The sequence below is a fragment of the Helobdella robusta genome (genome assembly GCF_000326865.2).
Source record: "Helobdella robusta unplaced genomic scaffold HELROscaffold_73, whole genome shotgun sequence".
NCBI classification, from domain to species: Eukaryota; Metazoa; Annelida; class Clitellata; order Rhynchobdellida; family Glossiphoniidae; genus Helobdella; species Helobdella robusta.
The window spans coordinates 490,264-514,760 of NW_008705415.1; the positions used below are offsets into that span (position 1 = coordinate 490,264).

Here is a 24,497-nt window from a genome sequence, read left to right on the forward strand (position 1 = left end):
CGTGAAAAATTTGCAGAGTGGACTTGAAGAGAGAGTGGAGTCGTTTTGCGAAGATGAAAAGTGCGATAATTATTTACTTAAGCTACCGAGACGTGAAAGAGTAATTGAGAAAGACACTTTAAACCTTTTGAAGTACAACCAAAGACATACAGTCAGTCCCATCAAACAGGTCTTGAACCTGATTCGAAGTAAGTTGAGGCTCGGTAGAAATGTTTATCAGAAACATTATCGAAACTACGAAGAGTTAGAAGAAGCCCATCAGAAACGTCTGAAGGAGATGACGCACAACCGCCACCACAACCCGGTTAGAGATTCGTCGCTGCATTGCACCGAGGCTGAAATTCTGGAAAGTTGTCAGTGCTTCTTAGGGGACAACGGACCGAAATGCAATCAGATGAACGACCCGTGTAAGAATAAGACGTGCAAAAGTTGTACAACTACTAAAGAAAGTTTCAACTGCTTTTGTCTTCCTGTCAAACACGAGTTAGTTAAGCGACGATGTTTAATTGATACTATACTACATCGTTCATATATTTCTACTGATACTAGTTTTACATGTTAATTTTTCAATTGATGAAGCTCCATCTTGCCTTACAGAAGAAGGGAATTTGATTTTGCTAACGAGATAACGTTGAAAAGAATTGGATCGTGTAAAATTTATTTTATTTTTATCATTCGAGATTACATTTTTTTGATTCCTCAACGAATATTTCACATCTCTTTAAAGCCAACGGTCGCCACACATCTATACATTTTCATTTTAAAACTCGTATTTGAAAACCTCATCGCCCAACTGCCAGTTCAATTCACCTCTCAATATACCACAGTGGAGAAAAGAGATAGTTTGAAATCTCAGCCGATGGAATGTCTGTGTCCGTTCGGATATTTCGGACTGAACTGCAACGAACGAGCAACTCTCTGCCTGGTAGATGAGTGTTTCAACGGTGGCACCTGCCTGACCATGAGCAACGAAACTTTTTGCATCTGTCCGCCCGGCACATCCGGTTCCAAATGTGAGAACCTTATCACATCCTCCTCGCACCGCCATCACAAGTGCCACAGAGACGTCTGCTTCTACGGTGGAGCTTACTGCCAGTTGGACTCTATTATTTTTTCGTTTTGTTTTTTCGATTGCACGATTAATAACATTCGCTAGATGATGTTTTGTATTTAATTACAAGCAGCCTTGAAGTATTATAAGAAATAACAATGTGACTATTTATTTTTTAAAATGACTGTAAAACTTTAGACGCTATCTTAAAGCTTCAAGATTGTGTAATATAAACAAAACTATGATCATTTTAAAGATAATAATGAAAAGTTATTTTAAAATGACATGGACGAACGAACGAACGAACGAACGAACGAACGCAGGTCTAGCAGGAACAACACGCACGAGAAGTTCAACTGCGTGTGTGCATCCGACCTGATAGGGCGGTCATGCACTGATGTTGCGCTGCAGAATGCCTGCACCAGCAACCCGTGTGCAAGGAGGGCCGTCTGCGTCCCCCTCCACGGAGGCCTCAAATATTTCTGCCTGTGCCCTGCCGAGTTTTTGAATCGTGATTGTCGTTCAACTGATGAGTTAGGTGGGAGAATGTTGTTGCGTGGTTGGAGTGCTAACAACAATGATGATGCTGCTGCTGCTGCTGCTGATAAGAAAATAGATTTGTGCAGAACTCATAACCTCTGCCAGCATGGAGCTGTTTGCAAACAGGTCAGGCAGGCAGGCAGATCAGGATTCATTTTGCTATCTTTCGATTTTTAGTTTTATTTTGTTATTTATTATTATAATTATGCCACTTAATAATCGAAATGTGTCGGTTGGAGCTGAGATTTTTGCCTGAGTCATAATTCTTTATTTTTTAACGGATCGAATTTGAATGAAACAATCAGGAAATTGTCGGGAATAAGAAAATAAAAAAAGAGTTATTTTTTATCAATTTTTAAGCTCGTGTTCTTTTTAGAAGATGTATGTGTGTGTATCAATACGCAATCATCTTTAAAACATTTAGCGATGGAATTTTAGTAAAATTATTAGGCAAAAGTTGAAATTGTTTTCTGATAGCCGGGACCTGGAGTAGTGTGGGAGTTGAAGATTTTTACTCGGAGTTGATGTGGAAAGATATTCAATCATGGAGTTAGAGACGGAACACTTTTATTATTCGCTATTAACTGATAAAATTTTAATTTTAAATTAAAATCTTATTTTTTACTGAAAAAAGTTGAACGAAACTGAGATAGAATGCAACTGCACCGTGGGTTACATAGGTAAATATTGCGAGACGACCATTCAACTACCACCCATCAACTTCGTACAAATTCAAAATGTCCCAATAGCTACTACTCATTTCAATGGTCAGTTAATTTTACATAAATTTTGTCTAATAAAATATTTATATACAATAAACGAAAACGTCTTCTAATTATTTTCTTTTCAAGGTGTGAACGCTTCGAAAGAGTTCGATGTGAGGTCGAGAATAATATCATTCGCGTTCTCCATCTTCCTGTTCCTACTGCTGACTCTTCTCTTCTCCGTCTACATCTTCAAAATGTGCTGCTTTCGAGTGCCTGTGTTAGTTGTTCTTCTGAATTGAATTAATTCATTTTACCACTGGTGTTTCTGTCGTTCGTCTCGCAGATGTTGTCGCTCGTGCCTTTTGTCGTTCGCTTTTTATATTTTTTAAAATATGGAGTAAATGCGCATTAAAAATCAATTTTAATTTGAACAACATTTTGAAATTTTATTCAAAAGTTGAATTAAAGATAAGAAATTAACTTTGGTGAATGCATCTTGTCAGGATGGAGATGGATTACGTTGTGATTCCGGAAGAGATATTTAACTACAAGTGTCCATCACCGAACGAGCTGATGCTCTACTGCCCGTCATCTTCATCTCTTTCAACTGATGCGACTTTGACAGATGCCTCAGCACAGAACATCCATCTGCTAGAACTCGATCAGCAATCAAGTGAACATCAACGAAAGACATCTCTCCCGGAAGCGTCAAGATCGGAAGCTGTAACATCCTCACCGACATCTCCAAAGTCTCGACCCGCTAATACCAAGCCAGCGTCGCCTGACCTGGAAAAAACTGAACAATCTCTCGACACAGTTACTTCATCTTTCTTGACATTCTCAAACAGGCCATCATCACAACCGCACCGACAGACGTCTTCCTATTCCCCAACACCGCAAACTCCAGTTTCAGGGCCATTACGTGCAAACAACGATGCGTCCGCAAAATCGAAACCCATCAACTTCCAAAAAACGAAACCAACTGAAATGAGTGATGGTAGCAGAGTTTTAAAAAGTTCCGTCAGTCACGTCAAACCATCAGCAACACTAAGAGGCATGGACGCGATCAAAAGAGAAGAAATCGAAGAAATTCAAGGAAAAATGGTAGAGGACGACGATTACTTGAACATGTCCTCTCTGGAATGTGATCAGCAGTGCCAGTCAGACACAACACTCAACGCTGACGAGTGCAGCCAGCTGACTGACGACTCAGAAACACAGGAAGATAGAATGCCTGCAAGCCGTCCCAACATTCCTCGCCATGTTAGGATCGTATTGAATCCAAATGAAACTGTTTTCCAATGGAAGGAGAAAGAAAATAAAATGAAAATTCTTAAAAAGAAATTTGGATCAAACGATGATTATGAATGTGTCGATGTGGTTCCTGTTTCAGATAGTGACTACTGCACGTATGCCAGGTTCATTTAACTTTCCATTTGTTATTTGAATATATCATATTATAAATAAATTGAATGTTTTTACTTACGTAGGCCGGTACATTCAGTTGAAAAACTGAATAATTCCCAGCAGTATTTTGACTGTGCTAACGAGAGAGAAGAACCAAGTTGCAGTCTGATGGAGGCGGCGAATGAAACCGACCCCCCTCTGTCCCGTCACGAGTCCCGACGTTATGAGGTCACCCACAGCGAACGTCACTACCACGAACACTACGTAGTTGACGACGACGACAGCGATGATGTTCTCAATTTCTTCTACAACGCGCCTGATGCTTTCTCGAAAGGCGACATTCAACTGAAAAGTAGCACCTCATCGAAGAAGTACAACATTAACGGGGGCAACAAGATGGCCTGCTACACCTCAAAGCAGCAGTTGCAACAATTTTTAAAACACTCAGCATTGGTGAACCCTCGAGATCTGAATGAGAGAGGCGATATAAGGTTGCAAGTGCCGCAGATCAAAAACAAACGTGTTGGCGATCAAACGTTCGAAACATCGAGAGTCGGGAACATTCTTCTTGGAGACGAGAATAATCTGGAAAGTGAAGACAAACGACTTATCAACGAGAACTATAATGAATTGTTTTTCAGAGCTACCAACACAGAACATGGTCAAATTATTAATGAAATTGAAAGCAGTGCAGACGGCGGTGTTGAGGATTTTAAGAAGAAACATGTTGCAGAGGAGTTGGCAGATGTTGATGGAGGTAAAAGGAACGTAAACAATAAAGAAGATAAAGACGAGAAAGTTGACGATGCTGGCTGCAACATTCCTTTAACAACACACGATAGCAACTGTAGCTACGCTCGAGTTGAAGTTGATGATGATGAAGCTGATGATGATGGAAAATTAATAATTAGCACAATGAAAGACAGCCATGTTAACAGAAATGATGGCAACAGTGATGATGCAACAAAGAATGATGCCAATAAGTTTGATGTCCATGTCAACGAAACCGATTTTTCTCGGGAAGACGAAGAAAATAATTTGAATGAACGAGATTCGGTAAGCCAGTCGCGTTTTATAACGCCGAGTCCAGTGAAAACTTTGCAAAACGAAATCAAAACCATCGAGGTCTGGTCGCAAGAGAGAGGAGCGGACGAATGGAACGAATACGACAAGAAGATCATATTCTCGCCAACTTGCAACAACCAGCAGTGCAGGTTCGACAGCAAAACACTTCTGAGCAAACTTAGGGTGGCTAGTAAAGCCAGTGTTGACAATTTCGTCGATAATAAAGTTAAAGTTGAGTTGAGCAAGGTGAAAAGTATGATGCTATCTTCTGGAAGCGCGAAGAATAAAAAGAACAAGAATGGCAACCAGGCAGTTTTAGAAGAAGGAAAGGAATTAAAAGGTTTTAATTTCTTTTTCTTTACTACACTACTCCCACTCTGATAACATCTGTAGAGCTGTTTCTGCTCTGTTACATTGTAGATATATTTTCAATGTACTTCATTTTAAATCACCTTGCAGCAGGGTTAAGGGGGCACATGCATATGATATGAATACACGTTCAAATCGTTCACTCGATCGTTGATCGTTTGTACTGTTTGGTGCTAACAAGCAAACAAATCGCTGCGTTGTTTTTTTAACGATGTAATCTCCGATTTAAAGCGTCTACCACCACAAACTCGCCACTCTGATATTTGTATAAAAAATACTTTCAGGATCTACAAGCTCGAAGAATGTAAACTCAATGTTCCAAGCTGGACCTAACGGGGAGAGGGATGGAAGCACTAGAACGAACGTCAACGAGTTAAACGAGAAGGAAACAAATAAAAACGATAGAGATAAATACAAAAACATGGCAAAATTGTTGAAAGAATTGATGAAAATTGATCCCCAGTTTATGAATTCAGCTCTGAAAAACAACAAAGACTACCAGACCATCATGTCTTCGGGACTCACACTGGAAGGTCAGATAAGGAAATCCGAAATTGAGGATGTCTTCGATGGTGTCAGTAACATTTCGACGCGGTCATCGTCGTCATCTAGCGAATTCACCGCACCGCCCACAAAAATTTGTTCGCCATCTTCAATCATGCATTCATATTTGAGGAGAACTACGCTGGCACCTGCTGATTTTGAACGTAGGAATCAAAGTCAGGTTTTTGACTGCCAGCTTTTGCAACATCATCAGCAACAACAGCCGTTACAACAACAGCATCGTCAACAACAACATCAGCAACAACAACAACATCAGCAGCAGCAGCAACAACAACAACATCAACAGTTTCAAAAATTTTCTTTGCAACACATTCAACATATTAAAAACTCCTCTGCTCACGAATCGTCATCATCGTTACTGCCTGCAAAAATATCGACTCCTGCAATTTTCCTCACTTCCTCTGCTGGTAGAAGCTCGGCTGTTGATGGGGCAACAAAAACTTATACTGGTAGGGGACAAGTTAAAGTTAAGTCTGATAATGATTTGCACAAATGTTTAGTTGCACAACATCATTTGCTGGCCTCACAGCACCGAGGTTTCTCACAACAATATCAACATAAACATCTGCAAAATTATCAACAACATCCACAGCAGGCCACACAAATAGTTAAGGACGTGTCGTTTAACCACAAAATATCATCAAACGTATCCACAAGGTTGATGAAACATTCAAAAAATACTTCAAACTCATCAGAAAGTCGCTTAGTTCATAAAGCTGACAAATCTGGTCACATTTTATCAAATTCAGCAGCAACAAACTTAACGAATCCTTCTCTGGACAGTGATGAGGAGCCAGAACTGATTGATTTGTTCGTTAATGATGAAGACGATGATTATCAAGAAGACGAAGATGATGATGATCTGGAGAAGGAAGAAGATGATGAATATGAAAATGTTGGAGATGCCACATATTACATTGACGAACGTGGAAGCGTTTTTAATAACTCTTCCAACAATAGTTGTCCTGATGAGACCGATGAATATAAAGAGCTGATGAGTGAGGAAATATCAGAAATAAACAATGTCAACTGCCAACCAAAATCATACACGTTTTCAGCAACAAATTTTATAACAACAACAATATCAATTGCTGCAGCTGCAACAGCACCACCACAACCAACAACAACAGCAGCAGTATTTTCTGACTCAAGAAATGATTCTTTGAAATTTGGTCACACGTCTTCATCAAAAGAACATTCTAGGAACATCACTAAAACCCAGCAACATGTTGGTGCTCTATCTCCTTCTCATTACACGGACGCACAAAGAACAATGAACGCTAACAGCAACTCAAATACTACTGCCCACAAGTTCAACTATTCGAAACTTACTGTGAAAAACTCAAATATTAATAATTATAAAAAGGATTTGAAATTATTTTCAAAACTGCCTAACTTGGAAATTTTAAAGAAAATCGGTGAAAATAATTCAAATGCTGTTGAATATGTTGTTTCAATCCCAAAACTTGCTCCACCAGATAAGAATTTATGCGTTAGTAAGCAAAATAGTTGCCCAGAAGGTGTCTTGATTGATGTAAAATGGAATCATGGATTAAATGATTATCATTATGAGCAGGAATTAACAAACGAAAGAGATCCAGAAATCTCGTTTGAAATTCTGCAGAAAAACTTCGGAGTGACGTCAAACTGGTTCGAGAAGCGATGGAAAAGTTCTGAAAATAGCTGCAAAACGAGTAGACCTGGAAATTTTCATGAGAATTCAATTTCAAGAAAATTTTGATGTGAACATTTGTGTATAGAACGATGTTTAGTTAACTTATTTGTTTTTTGCTTGTTCGTGTTTTTTCGTTAAGCTTGTTCATTTTTCCGTGAAATGGCTGATTTGTCTTTTGTTTGATTATGGTTATGAAGCGCTGCAATATTTTTTGGGATCTAGGATTTCAGTTTTAGTCGTTTGATTTGTCTTTTTTCTAGATAAAACATCTCCAGTAAAAAAATGGTTAAAACACTTTTTATAATTCGCTTCATTATTTATGTTTTTGTGTCAATAAGATTTGTTCAAATTAATCTAAAGATCGTGTTTTTTATTAAACCACGCAGCCCTTTGTTCGAGTCACGTTCACGCCTGAGCGATAATAAAATGTTATTCGTGCTCGCATTTTTTTTATTTTTCATTTATGATTGATTAAATTTGATTTAACTACCCGGTTAAATGTGTTTTAAACCATGTTTTATAATTTTTAAAAATTGAATAAAAAAACAATGTTTATTCTTGAATGTTTGACAGCAAGCCCCAATAATTTTGTTGAAAGAGGGAACTGACACTTCCCAGGGGAAACCTCAACTGATCAGCAACATAAATGCATGTCAGGCGATTGTTGATGCTGTTAGGACAACTCTTGGACCCAGAGGAATGGACAAGCTCATTGTAGATAACCATGGTAGTTTTGATTGATGACTCTGCAATTTTTAAATCAGTATAAAATAAATCTATAAATAAATAAAAGTGTGTATATATATAGATATATTTAGATATCTGTTAGATTTATACTTGTCCTGGTTATGACATTAAACTGACCCTCACTGCCTTGTGAGTGATGTTGGATCATCAAAGGCTAGGCCCACTGCCTAGCTGTGGTTATAACTGTGGTTGCGTAAGGAAGAGCGTCCTGCGTAAAAATTAGCCAAATAAATTACTTATGATAGAATGGCGTCGAGGGGTATTTCGGTTTCATCATAGGTAGCCTAACGGCAACCCGATCTCGGGGAAAATGTCGTCTAAACGTGTGTTATTGTTGTTGTTGTTAGATTTATACTACAGTAACATTTTTTCACAACATTTCTTTTTAATATTTAAAAGGCAAAGCCACTATTTCAAACGATGGGGCCACAATAATGAAGTTGTTGGATGTAATTCACCCAGCAGCTCAGACACTTGTAGAAATTGCAAAGTCTCAGGATGCTGAGGTTCCTATTTTGATTTTTTATAAGTTTGTTTATTTAGCTAAATTGGCATTGGCAACATTAATAACTACGCCAAAAAATCTAACCTACATAGGTAGGTGATGGAACCACCAGTGTAGTTCTGTTAGCTGGAGAGTTTCTGAAATTGAGCAAGTCATTTGTGGAGGAGGGGGTCCACCCACAGATCATCATCAGGGCATTCAGGAGGGCCTCGTTACTTGTCAGTTGTTTTTTCATATTATTCTTTGTTCTTGGCACTATTGTTCATTATTATTTTACTTTTAATCATTTTTTCTCATGCTGAAGATTTTATATTGCTATTGTAACAATTTAACATATCTTAGTATTTAGGAGAAGGAATCAAATACGATTAATGGCAATAATGCTATTTACATTCCAGGCTTGTCAGAAAATTAAAGACATTGCAGTTCACATCAAAGACTCAGATAGCAAGTAAATGTTTTGATATAATAATAATAAATTATCAAAGATAACATCTCACACAACATCACATCAACAATGTTAGAAACCACAGACAACTGTTGAAGAGGTGTGCCTCAACAGCACTCAGCTCGAAACTCGTTGCTCACCAAAAAGATTTCTTTGCCAACATGGTCGTTGATGCTGTTATGTCATTGGATGAACTACTTTCCCTTGATATGATTGGCATCAAGAAGGTGACTGGCGGTGCACTTGAGGTCAGTCACTTTATTATCAATGTCTTTTTTCAAGCACTTTCTTCTCTTTCTATACTTTTTGTTCTTTTTTTCATTTTTAATGCATTAATACCCACAGGACTCTCAGCTGATAGAAGGTGTCGCCTTCAAGAAGACATTCAGTTATGCAGGTTTTGAGATGCAGCCCAAGAAGTATGTCAAGCCAAAAATTGCTCTCCTCAACATCGAGTTGGAACTGAAGGCTGAGAAGGATAACGCTGAAGTCAGAGTTGAGTCTGTCGAGGTTGGTTGTTTGGTTGGATGAGCAAATAAATGAACAAATGATGAGTTGAATGAACAAGAGATGCTATGAATGAATAAAGGAATGAACAGCTGAAGGAATGAACTAATAAACAACAGGAGTACCAGGCAGTCGTTGATGCAGAATGGAGCATCTTGTATGACAAACTTGAGAAGTTGTACATGTCAGGAGCAAAAGTTGTTCTGTCAAAGTTGCCCATTGGTGATGTAGCTACTCAGTATTTTGCTGACCGGTGAGAAGGATGATATGATAATGATGACAATTCCTAATGACCACATGACATCATCATCATTATTGGCAGAGACATGTTTTGTGCTGGTCGTGTAACGGAGGAGGATTTGAAAAGAACCATGCAAGCCTGTGGTGGCTCCATTCAATCTACTGTCTCATCACTCACTGAAGAAGTTCTAGGGATGTGTGAGCTCTTTGAAGAAAGACAAGTTGGAGGAGATCGGTTGATCATTTAATAAAATTTATCAGTCAATCAATCAATCAACTTACTTGCTAATTTTAAAATAGATTTAATTATGCTCACATGAATTTTTTACTCACACTTAGTTACAATCTGTTTACTGGTTGTCCAAAAGCCAGAACATGCACCCTGATTTTGAGAGGAGGAGCAGAACAATTCATTGAGGAGACTGAAAGAAGTCTGCACGATGCCATCATGATTGTCAGGAGAACCATCAAAAATGATGCCGTTGTGGCAGGTTGTCTGATTCTAACTACAACTTAACATATACCTGGATGGGCATTTGTGTGAATTCATTCATATTTCACTGATACATACAATACACAAACTTGCACACATATATACGTACACATACACATGTATGCATGAGTGTATCTATGTACATCTACAAACAGGTGGTGGTGCCATTGAGATGGAACTCAGTAAATATCTTCGTGATTACTCCAGAAGTGTACCAGGTCAATAATTATCTGGTTTTTGTTTTTGAGCATTGTTATCAAGAAATCACTTCTTCATTGATTACTATTTCTACAGATATGAATGTTTGTTTGATGGCCATTGTTTATTATAAGATTTGTTTATGTTTTTTAATTAATGAAATATGGGTTTGCAATTTTTTGTTCGTGACATTAACATTCATAAAATGGCGATCAAACATTCAAAATTTACAAATCTGATAGATTGACATAATTTAATTTAAACTGCCTATTCTTTTCTAGGCAAGGAACAACTTTTGATCAATTGCATGGCGAAGGCTCTTGAAGTAATACCAAGACAGCTGTGTGACAATGCAGGGTTCGACGCCACCAACGTACTCAACAAGCTGAGACAGAAGCATGCACAGGGTACTAAACTACCTGCCTACCTTTTTGTCATCAACTTTCTTTGCAAATAAAATTTCATCACCCTCTTCCATGCATACTTATTAACGATTACCTTCCACTTTAAATAATTCTTAGGTGGCAAGTGGTACGGCGTGGACATTAACAGCGAAGGTATAACAGACAATTTTGAAGCTTGTGTATGGGAGCCAGCAGTTGTCAAGATCAATGCACTGACTGCTGCCTCCGAGGCTGCCTGCCTAATCCTATCAGTCGATGAAACTATCAAGAATCCTAAATCAACTGTAGAGGACGCATCAGGGGGTCAAGGGATGGGCGGAGGAAGACCATTTTAAATAAATATTGATGTGTATTTATTTAATGACATGCATTACGTATTTATTCTGTTTGTCAGTGGGTCGAAATTTTAAGGATTTGCTACCGTTTGTTTTTATCTGTTAAAAATATTTAAAGATAAATTATCAAAATTACGATATATAATTACAATGCTAGCAATTTGTCTGTTTTGTCCGTCATGCTATCTCAATTTTTTTATAGACGTTTGCTTTTACGACTAGGTCACTTATCTGATGCAGCAATAAAATTCTGCTGTGTTGTTTCATAACGTGTAGAGTGCGAAGTGATTTTCCGTTTATCGCGTCAGTTGAACGTTTTTATCCGGTGCTCTACTGTTACATTCGTTTTTTTTTTGTTTGAACTATCACATTGAAGAGATGTGTTCAAAACGTTCGCTTGAAGTATCAGTTCAGAGAAAGACGAACGTTGAACGTAAGTTGATAATTATTAAGTGATGATTCTCATAAATAATATGATGATAAAGTGTTCATTTACAGGTTAGAAAGTAAGAATGCTACTGTTCACAGCATGCGATAAAAAATTATGATCGCGGGCGAGGAGGTCCCTCTGAACCGATTGTCATATTAGTAATCCAGGTACTTACTCTTCACGCTGCAAAATTGGCTTTGTAGTGCTCTGAAATCGAAATTTTATTTTAAAGATTGGTTAATGCTTGGGCAACGAATTCTCGTAATTAGCAATGTAAAAATTGACAGTTACGAAAAAGTAGAAGAATCTAGGTAACAAAACATAATCAACAATTACTTATAAACTCTGAGATAGGGTCATTTTCATTGGACTGTCTTAAGGAGCCAGTGATGTCTTTGCTTTCGATCATTGGGTAAAACGCTTGCACGAATTCAGGTGAGTATGGGGGCGCTATCATGTCCAATAGCTGATATGGTGTGGAAAGTGAAGATGATGATGTGATGAAGATGGAAATGTGAAGGTGGAGATTATCGATTAAATAAATTAACTTAATATGTAATGTTATTTTTAAACATTTCGCCAGCCCTCATGACTACCATTTACATGTTCCAAAACACACTTTATAAAAAGATTTGATGAATAAACTCAGCAATGAGCCAACCTCGGTAACAAAATGTCTAATCAGTGAAACATCAGTGTTGGCTCCTTTCCAGCAATCATGAATGAAAGAAATAACAGGCAGAACATAACCACAACTTATCAAATGTACTAATCTATCCAATATGGTCTTCTTCAAGTTCAACTGAAATAAAAATGTCGTTAGTTAAGTGTTTTGATGAAATGACTGACTGCTAAAAACATTTTATTTAAACAGTTCAGGATAAAGAATGCTAATTTTTAACAAATAAAAAAGTTTAGTAAGTGTAACGTGTTACAAAAGGTTACATGTTATCGGACCCTCAGATTAAGTATCTTTAAATTTGTCAACTGATTTATCTAAATAACGATTTTTCTACTTACTCAATAGATGAAAATCAAATAAACAAACTCTAAATATGTCGTCAATGTCGGCAAATTGGAATTCAAACAGCTGCACCAGAAGTTGAAAGATGTTTTTGTGCAGCAGTGGATGATTCGTTGCTATCTGTTATGCAAGAAAAAACAAACATTCTTCATAACCGTCTACTTTTTTGTTAATATTATCAGTATTGCTATTGTTATGCGTGTCATTTCAAAGTTATTTTCCAATAAAAATGAGTGTGTGCATTTCACCAAAAATAGGTGTTACATTTGATGGCATATTTTGTAAAATATCAATTATAATCTGCAAATGATATATTAAATTAAAAAAAGTGATGTACCCACCTCATCGAGTAATATGAGGTGCAGAGGGGTGTGTTCAGTATTCGTTAGAAAGTAACCGGGCTTCGTGAGTGTTGCATAGATCCATTTGATGATGCCCATCGATACAACCGGAGACCTGGCATCAGTATTTCATTTCTTACTGAAGTACATTGAGAATTGAAATTAATAATGTGAATAATAAATACATATTATTCGAGATAAACCCCTTATGAAAGTTAGTACGAGCGGTATACTGAAACAACGTGGCTCGGTGTTCCCAGGAGTCAGTTTAGGAGTCACTTCTTTTTTTGCTGACGTTGCTGATGTCGTTGGGAGTTTTGTAAGAGGTTTGATTTTTGAATGTTATCTTTGCAGAAGACATTCAAATTATTGCTAGTAACTTAGCTATGTCGTTCAAAGTTTGATAGATAAGTTTGACTGCTGGCTGTCCAAAGTTGGTCAATGGATGTCTTCTAATGGCCTTACACTCAACTAGAAAAAAACGCAGCTTTTGCCCCTAGAAATGTGCAACAATCATCAAGGTTAGAGTTTAATTCAATCACAATCGGTGCTCGGAAGATTGGATCTTGTGGTTCAGCTAGCAACTTGGTGTTGTCAGACTCTTTGAAAACGTTGATCACGCCGCGTCGTTGTGCTTTTGAGAATTTTTGAAAGAGCGCGACGCACAATCACAAGAATAAAAATACGAACACATCTAATAGTATCCAATTGAAATAATGAAAAGTGTGGATGTATAAATTGTATCATAGAACATAGAAGTTTTATTACTTGATGCAATGGAAGAAACTGTTGACATCAGCCAAAAGTTCTGTGTAAGCTGGTACGGAAAATGTTTATGAATGACAAAAACAACATTTATTTAATTATCTACTTATTAAGTGAACCGATTTACACGTTGTTCATTTACTATTATTTGTTTGCCGTTTAGTTGATAAGCCCACATCCGCACATTAAGTTATCTTAAAATTTACTTTTAATCTCTGAGCAAAGCATATGACCCTCCTCAAGAGATGATATTGTAGATTCTAACTCCTCCCTGTTAACGCTCCTTCTCACGCCCTACCAATATTATTTATTATTCATCGTTGTAATTATTTATTAACGTAAAACAATATTAATTGATTAATTAACTGATTAATTAATATTAATTGGTATCCATTATCAGCGGAAGCAACCTTCTTCCAGACTTCCACGACACACGATGCATAGCTCAGGATGTAGATGTACTTTGATTTGTGCTCAGGGTTAATCTGGCTCCCCGGTTTAAATAAGGCATCTAAAAAAAGATCTGTCAATTATAATGATGACAACGACGATGGCAACAATGATTGTGATGATGACGACAATTGTAATGGTAATGATTGTTATAATAATGAAGTCTTCACGAATATGAATAACGTCTGCAAATGTTATTATTATTACTGCTGGTAACAACACTACAATGAATTTATTTATTTCAAATCAACATTTTAAATTTAAAGATAACCTAAAAACTGGGGACTCCTGATTAACTCGGCAGGGGGCGGATTATTCGATGAATACCACTTGTACAGCTGACATTAACAAAAATGTTCATATATCAACCAAATGTTAATATTGATGAGCAATCAAAAACATCAATTCAGCAATCAGATGCACCAGCTAACCAATCAAAAACTTCAATCTACAAATCAGTTGCACCAACCAACCAATCAAAAATAGTCAATTTTGTCAGCCACTTGACAATTCAGCCAATCAATCAATGAAGCGCCTAACGGACCACAGTGATGTCGGCAGGGTTCAGTTCATTCCTCGACAGCATGGAAGACAGTGCCTGACACGTTTCTGGGTGTTGTGAAGCTCCACTCAATAGAAGAATAATTGGTGTCACATCCAGGCCTCTGTTTTGTTTGTGTATACATTCATTCATTTTTTCGTTTATTTACTCATTCAATCAATTGTGCATTCAATCAACCAACTAATCAATCAATCAAACCAGCAAACGAACCTAGACTTTGCAGACTTGTTAACTTCCTGACACAATCTTCGAATGTTAGCTCCCCCCTTCTGCTCCTGACTCAAAATGTTCATAACCAGTTGGCTGTAGAGGTATGTGTGCTCCCCGTGACATACCATTCTCTGTGAGGGTGTGGTCAAGATGGGATGAAATTGCTTAAAATATGAGAAGGTATTTTAAGAAACGCTCAAACATTCCAAGCCACTTTTAATAAATGTAATTCATCAACTTTTCTAACTTTACGATGACAAATTTTTGAAAAGTCATTAGCACGAGACAGCAGGAACAAGCAAGTTTATCAAAACCAAACAAACAAGAAGAATTCAAAAAGCACCAACATCTCAATAATATCACAACAAAAGCAACAAACCAACCAACATTGAACTCTGGAAGTATCTTCTCTAAGACATCCTCCCCCCCCTCAAGGAATGTGCTGATGAAAGTTCTCAGAACCCTTGAGAAGACTTCTAACTGGTGGCAGGCTGTTGATACAGAAGTTATTTCTCCTTGGTGGCCAGCATCCGATATTAACTGTTTGTGGTTGGTTGGTTTTTAGCGGTGTTTGTGATTTTGTAGCATTGAACATCGACAAAAACATCACCACATCCTCGCACTCGCCTTAATAGTGAAGTTCAGCATGAGACAGTCTGGATAGACTTCAGCAAGTTTGTAGAAGAGGTTCCTCCATGTTTGAAAGTCAATCATCTGTACCAACCAGGGTGGGGTCTGAATGGTTGGTTGGTTGGTTGATTGATCAAGTGATTGACAGACAACGTGACAACACCCACCTCTCCACTATCAGTAAATATAGAATCGGCTTTCTTAGGATCAAAATATTTGAAGATCATGTTCAATAAATGCTGCTCAACCATATCTTGCACATCTTTTATATCTATCCCTATAAATAAATTGTAATTCAAAATGTAAAATAAACAAATTATAAATAAACAAATAAAGACTTGAATAAAAATATGGAACCAGCTTGAATGAGCCACTCAGCTAGTAGATTGACCATCTGAGCAATGCCGACATAATTTGTAGACAGCAACTGCACCAACTGTTCAATCGGACCATTTGCTCGGAAATATCTGCAATCAATAACTAGTTGAACCGTCTGTTTCACTTGAAATATTTTATTAATTTGTTTAAATAATTTATTAATGTGACAAATAATTATTTTTATTTCACAACATATTAATAATTAATAACCCCCCAAAGACTTACCTGCCTATCTGAGCGCAAATATCTGACTCCATTATGTAATCTGGCGCTGTAAAGAGTTGTAAGCATTCCTGAATGATTGACTCACTCGTCGGTTTGGATTGATCTTCAGGTTCTGGAGACTATTGAAAAGTTGAAATTTAAAACTAAATATCAGTGATAATCAAATTAGTGATTAGTTATTAATTAAGCAATTAATATATAAAATTGATTAAGTAAATTGATGGTTCTAAGTTATAAAACTGCAGAAGCAACCAAAGAAATTAAAAAATTATAAAAATAAACATCCTCAGACTTGTGAAGACTATCACATCATTAACGACTATCACTAGCTAGATCAGAGAGCTATACTGACAAAACTTTTAATTTAATTAAAATTTAATTTAAATATTAAATTAAAAACCATTAAATCTAAATTCTAACTAGCAGGTAGCTAGCTAGAGCAACCTGGGTGTATTATTATCTTCTAATACAAAATGCAAAAAAAAAAGCAGAACATAAAGCAGAAAAAAAAGACAGCAACCAACAAAGAAACAAACGAACATCTTCGTGTCCTTCATGTTCAGCCCAACGGCCATCTTCTTCGTAAGGTTCTTCGTCGTCGTAATCATCGACATCCATGTCGCCATTCATTTTATCAGTTTTTTTAATTTTTCAATTATTTCTTTATATTTTATTTTAAAAAATTGTTTAACGGAATAAATTAAAAAATAGAATTTATTGGCAGAAATTTTTCAAACGTTTGATTGGAAAAAATTTGAATCGGGATGAAACGTTTATATTATCGCTTGCAAAGAACATTGTAAATCTAAGATAAGTTAGTTTTGCACAAGGGAGGCCTATTAACAACTATACAACACTTTTTTATGGATTGAAGCAGGGATATGCAAAGAATCTCAATTCTTTCAACTTTTAATTATTTTCGGTAATGTCGAATTTATTTATATATTTATTCTAGTTATATATATCAAACTGTATCTTATTGAACAAATTACTATTGTAAAAGGAATAAAGATACTTTTTTCAAAAATTTAAAAAATTCTCAATTTTATTTCATTGCGATATCGATGATGATGATGATTGTGACCTGACTAACATCAAATAAAATTTATAATAAATTATAAATTTGAACTGCGTGCGCACATATGTAGCACTGATTACTGTTGCGTTTATAAAGAATTTATACACTATATATATACAAAGCGAGCAAAATTTTAATATAAAAGCGCTTATAAATCTATGCATATTGTCTCAGCTTGGCTCGGCTTGGCTCGGCTGGCTTGGAATTGGATGTTAAGCAAGGTGTGGTCTCAAACTATTTGGAATTCTTGCAGAAAAATTTGAACTGCGTGCGCACATATGTAGTACTGATTACTGTTGCGTTTATAATGAATTTATATACTATATAGTCTATATAAAGCGAGCAAAATTTTAATATAAAAGCGCTTATAACTCTATGCATATTGGCTCAGCTTGGCTCGACTCGGCTTGGAATTGGATGTTAAGCAAGGTGTGGTCTTAAACTATTTGGAATTCTTCCAGAAAAATTTGCGTACATATGTAGCACTGATTACGACTGTTGCGTTTATAAGGAATTTATATACTATATATATAAAGCGAGTATAATTTTATTATAAAAGCGCTTATAAATCTATGCATAATGGCTCAGCTTAACTCGGCTCGGCTTGGAATCGGATGTTAAGCAAGGTGTGATCCCAAACTATTTTGAATTCTCCCCGAAAATTTTGAACTGCGGCGTACATATGTATATGTAGCACTGATTACTGTTGCAATTATAATGAATTTATATATATATATATATATATATATATATATATAAAGTAACTAGAATCCATGTATACAAATAATTAATAGATTATATGTTTATATAAAAAGCAATATAGCAGATTCAACCAGCCAATCAGAAATTTCGAAGGCGTTCGTTCGATGACGTCAATTTAATACTGTTGGCATTTTGGTTAAGACTGTATAATACTGTAGTACATACATTAAATAAGTTTTTTACTGATGTGAATGATTGAAATGATGAAAGTGTATGGTTGAAACGAGTATAAATAGGAGCTGAGAAAACGTGAAAATGAGATCAGGCATTCTGCCTCGCTTGAAGCAGTCTGCCTGATCTCATTTTATTTTTTTATTTATTTTATTATATAGAGTTATATAGAGTTTGCATGCCTGTGGTTTGTGTGATTGTATGTTGTATTTTTTTATATTTTAGGTTGGTTCTTTAGCGGTTGCTCATACATACATACATCATGTTTGTTTGTGTGGTAGTATTTTATGTTCTGTTTTACTCCTTTTTCTCTTTCTTCATGAGTCTTAAGTTAAGTTAATGAAACATAGGTAGGTGAGGTAAAAATTAATTTATTATATAGGTAGGCTAGGGCATAAGGTAATTTAGTTACATAGGTAGGTTAGGGACTTCTATTCTTTTACTCAACTTGGTGGTGTGTTTTTTGCTTTGTGTTTTTTTTATTTGTTTCACACCATACATATAACAGGTACGCGGTGGTTCCTGGTTTTAGTGGGATTTTTATTGATTGAATGTGGTGGTATGTATGGCTATATAGAGTTATATAGAGTTATATAGAGTTATATAGAGTTATATAGAGTTATATAGAGTTATATAGAGTTATATAGAGTTATATAGAGTTATATAGAGTTATATAGAGTTATATAGAGTTATATAGAGTTATATAGAGTTATATAGAGTTATATAGAGTTATATAGAGTTATATAGAGTTATATAGAGTTATATAGAGTTATATAGAGTTATATAGAGTTATATAGAGTTATATAGAGTTATATAGAGTTATATAGAGTTATATAGAGTTATATAGAGTTATATAGAGTTATATAGAGTTATATAGAGTTATATAGAGTTATATAGAGTTATATAGAGTTATATAGAGTTATATAGAGTTATATAGAGTTATATAGAGTTATATAGAGTTATATAGAGTTATATAGAGTTATATAGAGTTATATAGAGTTATATAGAGTTATATAGAGTTATATAGAGTTATATAGAGTTATATAGAGTTATATAGAGTTATATAGAGTTATATAGAGTTATATAGAGTTATATAGAGTTATATAGAGCATAAATCCTATATAGAGCATAAATCCTATATAGATACCTTTCTTTGAGGTTCTTTTCTTTGCCGACCGGTCGGCTTCTTTGCGTTTCTCTATTTTCATTTAAATTAATTAAATAAATAAGATTTTTCCATTCATTTAGGTTTATCCAGGTACATTCAGGTTCATTCATTCAGGTTGAAGCTTTCAGAGGAGTTCATCGTGGAAGATCAGAATGGTTGTGATGTCACGCTATGTTCGTTCATTCAGTGGCAAACAATGCACGCCTGGCTGGGGTTCGTTTTACGGTTTCTTTGCGGTTCCTTTTTTTGCCAGTTACAGGGTGTTGCGGCTGGCGGGTTTCACCGCGGCTCGTTTTTCTACTTTCATTTAAATAAAAATAAATAAAATTTTTTCATTTTATTTATTTCATTCAGGTTGACGTTTCCAGAGGAGTTCATCATGGAAGATGTCAGGCTACGTTCATTCATTCATTCAGTGGCAAAGACACGCCGGGCTGGGATACGTTTTATTCTTTTTTCTCTGTTTTTCTCTCTAATTTAACATTAAGAAAGAATGCATACACGCACACACATACACACACAATTACATTAAGTAACTATATAGGTAGGTTAGATAGGCATAATTTTAATTGTAGGTAGGAGAGATAGGAAGCATCCAACACTAATGTAGTTGAATAGGTAGGCGCGTAAGTTTGTCTCTTCTATTTTTTCTTGCACCAACATTACACGCATCAGCGTATTACACACACACACCCACACACACACAAATACATACATAAACACATATGTTAGTATTTGAGCGTAATTTTATTTTCATTACACATTCTAATTTATTATTACTAAGGTTGAGAGTAATTTAATTTCAAAGGTAGTTAAGGGCAATAATGTAATTCTAGGAACAATCTTGTAATGTAAATTAAAACGCTGTAAGTGTATCGATAGGTAGGCTAATATAAGTTTTACATTATTATTATTATGTTGGAGCCCAAGGCATTACGTAGGTGGTGGGGTGGGCGCCGATTGGCTAAATGAATTGGGCTCTTGAGTTTTGTAATTTTAGGTAAGCTAGGACCGTAATGTAATGAATAGGTAAGTTAAGGCTACGTTGTAACACATACTCATTAATGGATTTAGGGTTTAAGTTTTATATTATTATTACTAAGTTGGAGCCCAAGGCATTACGTAGGTGGTGGGGTGGGTGCCGATTGGCTAAATGAATTGGGCTCTTGAGTTTTGTAATTTTAGGTAAGCTAGGGCTTAATTGTAATGAATAGGTAAGTTGAGGGTACGATAGCCGATTGACTCTGGATTTCAAAGTCTCTTGTCAGAGGTAAGCCTTGGTGGCCAGTGGTGAACCGGCAATGGTTTACTATCCGGACGGCAATGGTTTACTATCTGCACGATAATGATTTACCATGCGGCATGGCCATAGTCTACTACCCGCACGGCTTCCGGACGGCAAATGGTTTACTATCCGCACGGCAATAGTCTACTATCCGCACGGCAATGGTTTACTATCCGGTGCCCTGGCTATCGGTGAACCTCTGTGCAAGGAGGGAGAATGAAGGGGGATTTTCGACTATCGTACCATTAATAATTTAATATAGATTAGTTAAGGTAATTGAATAGGTAGATAGGATTATTTTTATTAAGCAATTTGAGATGCAGGCACCGCTAAGCTTTCTGATAAGAATCTTTCCTTTATTTTTCTTCCTCAACACAGGCTGTGTTTCAACAACAATCTCGGGAGGACTGGAGGACAACGTAGGAACCGGACCGAATTCAACATTCTGCTTTTGTCGAATGGACGACGGTAAGTTTTTTTACATTTTACTCTCTTTATTATTTTAAAATATTATTTATTTGCCATTATTTTCATTCTATGATTCTATGATAATTTCTATGATGAGGTGGGCAGTGGTGGGAGTCAGCACGTTTCAGATGGTGGTTTCATGATGATTTACGTATGATGATGGTGGCGTAGGAAGAATCAGCGCGTTGGCTGTTCGACTGACACTCAGAAGGTTTAGTTTCGTTTTTTTTTATTTTTTTCATTCATTAATTTTCTCACTCAATCTTTCAAATTATTTATGCATTAATTAATTTATTCATTACATACATTCGTTGATTGATTGATTGATTGATTGGTTGATTGATTGATTGATTGATTGATTGATTGATTGATTGATTGATTGATTGATTGATTGATTGATTGATTGATTGATTGATTGATTGATTGATTGATTGATTGATTGATTGATTGATTGATTGATTGATTGATTGATTGATTGATTGATTCATTCATTCATTAACTTAATCATTCAACTAATCATTTATTTGTTAGTTCCTTCGTTCGAATATTCATTTTACTGAGCTAATAAAAAATTTTGTCTACAGAATGATGAGAGGTGGGCAGTGGTGGGCGTCAGCACGTTTCAGATGGTGGTCTCATGATGGTGGTGTAGGAAGAATCAGCTCGTTGGCTGTTCGACTGACACTCTGAAGTTCGGATGACATCTTGTGTGCCGACCAGATGGTTGTGGTCGGTGCAATGGATTACAGTAACGACGATTTTTAAAGTAAGGTTTAGTTTCGTTTTTTATTTTTCTCATTCATTTATTCGTTCTTTTTATCACTCAATCAAATTATTCTTCCATTAATTGAATCGTAAATTTTTTTTTTTTCATTAATTGAATCATTGATTGATTAATTCATTCATTCATTCATTCACTCAGTCATTCAACCAATTATTCAATCATGTTAATCATTTATTCTTTGATTTACTACTACGCTAATAAAAAAAATGTCTACAGAATGATGAGAGGTGGGCTGTGGTGGGCGTCAGCACGTTTCAGATGGTGGTCTCATGGTGATCCGTTCCGATGACAATTTGAAGATAATATTGAAAAGAAATTTGTTTTTGTCCCATCGTGTCAGATGATGGCCGGTGCAATGGAGGTTCGTCCGTAGTGAGTGAAGAGGTTTCTGGAGAGAACACGCCCGCACATTTACACACACACATCAATACAACACACACATACACAACATCCATTCATTCGGTGTCGTTGTTGTTATGTTTCTCTTCAACTTTCTATTTTCTTTACCTGACTTTAATTTAATTCATAGGTAAGTTAGGGATTGAGATGAGTTGAACAACTGTAGGTAGGCTAGGGCTTAACATTAGTTAAAAAGTTTCAAGTAAAATAAAAACGCTAAAATATGTAAAATTAAATACCTAAAACATGTAAAATTCCAAAAGCGTTAAAATACATATTTGTAGGTAGGTGAGTTGAGTTAACGATTATAAGTAAGCTAGGGCCCTGAGAGTAGTTTATTTGTAGGTAGGTGACTGACTGCTAATCTTGCGACTTCTTACTAGTTTTTTGTGATGTGTTTGTTTGTTTTCGCTTCACAGCCCCACACCAACAAAACAAACTACATTTTATTCTCGTCGTCGCCTTAAATTTTACCTTTTTGAACAACCTTTTTAATGATGTCTTTATTTATTTATTAATTTATTAAATGTTGACTGGTTTCTAGTTTTTTTTTAATGTGGTTATATAATTTTTGGATATTTCTTGATTTACTTTGTATATATGCATGTATAAATAATTACTGTTTGGTATGTTGATTTAGTCATTATGATATGTTGTGAACTGTCCTTACTATACGTGGATTATTATTCTTCGAGAACTTCTAAGGAGTGTGTATATTAATAACTGATAATAATTATTTTTTATCGGTCGATATTTTATTATATTTGTTTGTTTAGAATTCAATTTTTTTTAAAAATTGACGTCTTTAAAATGTTAATTAACCGTCACTTTATTTTTAAATGAGTTCAAATAAAAGCAACTATTGTGTTTTTCTTTCTTTACTAAAATCTCAAAATTGTTTGTAGATCTGTACGGTTAAGTGTTTGTTCGAGTTTGAACCAACCTTGCAAATATTTATTTTTTTTCGTTTTTATCACAATTCGTTCGCAGACAGACAGATAGACAACCAGACAAACAAACCAACACACATACCATACAAACAAACCGATAACAAGGCACAAACCTTATAGATGATATTTTTGAGGTACTCCATGTTAGAAACGTACAATCAATCAATCCAATCAATCAATCCAATCAATCAATCAATTAATCAATCAATCAATCATTCATTCAATCAATCCATCTATCGATCCACTGAGAACTTAATGAAAGGTACTTACATCTTCAATCAATTCAATCAACCACCTACTATCAGTAAATTAGTAACATTTTAGCCCATAACGTGGCTGATTGATGTTGATAAGACCTTTATACTCTCTCACTTTCTCTCTTAATTACTCTTGCTCTAACTCTCTTTCTACATATCAATTCTTCAGAAGATATCATAACTATATAATGCCATCTTCTCTATATTGTATCGGTTACATTGCGGATTCTTAAAGATATCACAACCTTTTGATGTTGTCCGTTGGACAAATTAATCTTCAACTCATTCAGATGTTACTTTTTTTTATTAACGAATGACATTTAAATTTTAAGGTAACAGCTTGTTCGTTTTGAAGAGTTTTATTGAAATCAATTGACTTCACCGTAATTTTATTTTCTTTGACTTGAAAGATGAATCGTTCGTGTTCGTTCGTCTATTCAATCGAGCGATTATTAATTAATGAGGTTATCGACATATTCATTTACTCAACCTTATTCATTCATTCATTTATTCATTCATGCATTCACATTCATTCAGCACTGGTTCATTCGCTAATTAGAACTTTCAATCGATCAATCATCTGAGACCGCCTAGCTCGTTTCAACCGGTCAAGTTACGCTTTTGAGTTTTCTTTCCAAGGATTTCAGTTGCGCAACTAACTACTGAACTCTCAATGAAATACGCTCACTTATACAATACCAGCCAAAATACAATACAACTGTGCGGACATACATTATACATACTGTACATACATATATACATATCAATTGACCCACCCATACATACATACATACATATATATATATATACATACATACATACATACATACATACATACATACATACATACATACATACATACATACATATTAAAACTTTCTGAAGCCATATTGAATGACTGTTAG

General features: G+C 35.6%; 4 protein-coding genes across 4 annotated transcripts; 3 read left to right on the plus strand and 1 right to left on the minus strand.

Moving 5' to 3' along the window:
* Nucleotides 1-859: 859 nt before the first annotated feature.
* On the plus strand, nt 860-1,156 carry HELRODRAFT_89705 (hypothetical protein; the record flags this gene model as incomplete). Its single annotated transcript, XM_009031361.1, has 1 exon — nt 860-1,156. One exon carries the CDS (start codon nt 860-862, stop codon nt 1,154-1,156), a length of 297 nt encoding a protein of 98 aa, XP_009029609.1.
* A 1,646-nt stretch (nt 1,157-2,802) lies between these two features.
* Nucleotides 2,803-7,444, plus strand: HELRODRAFT_181625 (hypothetical protein; the record flags this gene model as incomplete). The annotated part of the gene is made up of 3 exons (XM_009031408.1): nt 2,803-3,716; nt 3,789-5,110; nt 5,424-7,444. 3 exons carry the CDS (start codon nt 2,803-2,805, stop codon nt 7,442-7,444), a joined length of 4,257 nt encoding a protein of 1,418 aa, XP_009029656.1.
* A 141-nt stretch (nt 7,445-7,585) lies between these two features.
* On the plus strand, nt 7,586-11,520 carry HELRODRAFT_186153 (hypothetical protein). The gene is made up of 13 exons (XM_009031409.1): nt 7,586-7,663; nt 7,952-8,105; nt 8,525-8,631; nt 8,723-8,848; nt 9,029-9,081; nt 9,155-9,326; nt 9,424-9,588; nt 9,705-9,838; nt 9,908-10,060; nt 10,165-10,316; nt 10,474-10,536; nt 10,798-10,923; nt 11,038-11,520. Exons 1-13 carry the CDS (start codon nt 7,661-7,663, stop codon nt 11,253-11,255), a joined length of 1,626 nt encoding a protein of 541 aa, XP_009029657.1. The 5' UTR covers nt 7,586-7,660; the 3' UTR covers nt 11,256-11,520.
* A 490-nt stretch (nt 11,521-12,010) lies between these two features.
* HELRODRAFT_157967 (hypothetical protein) lies at nt 12,011-16,888 on the minus strand (the record flags this gene model as incomplete). The annotated part of the gene is made up of 16 exons (XM_009031410.1): nt 12,011-12,151; nt 12,347-12,487; nt 12,734-12,829; nt 13,051-13,165; nt 13,819-13,867; nt 14,022-14,109; nt 14,226-14,338; nt 14,537-14,603; nt 14,810-14,930; nt 15,038-15,168; nt 15,425-15,577; nt 15,704-15,772; nt 15,835-15,944; nt 16,025-16,134; nt 16,271-16,338; nt 16,811-16,888. 16 exons carry the CDS (start codon nt 16,886-16,888, stop codon nt 12,011-12,013), a joined length of 1,650 nt encoding a protein of 549 aa, XP_009029658.1.
* Nucleotides 16,889-24,497: the final 7,609 nt, after the last annotated feature.

Excerpts from the sequence above, each read along its gene's own strand:
- HELRODRAFT_186153 (XM_009031409.1), top strand. Across the intron at positions 8,632-8,722 it reads CAAAGTCTCAGGATGCTGAG|GTAGGTGATGGAACCACCAG; the intron begins GTTCCTATTTTG and ends TAACCTACATAG. Across the intron at positions 10,537-10,797 it reads TTACTCCAGAAGTGTACCAG|GCAAGGAACAACTTTTGATC; the intron begins GTCAATAATTAT and ends ATTCTTTTCTAG.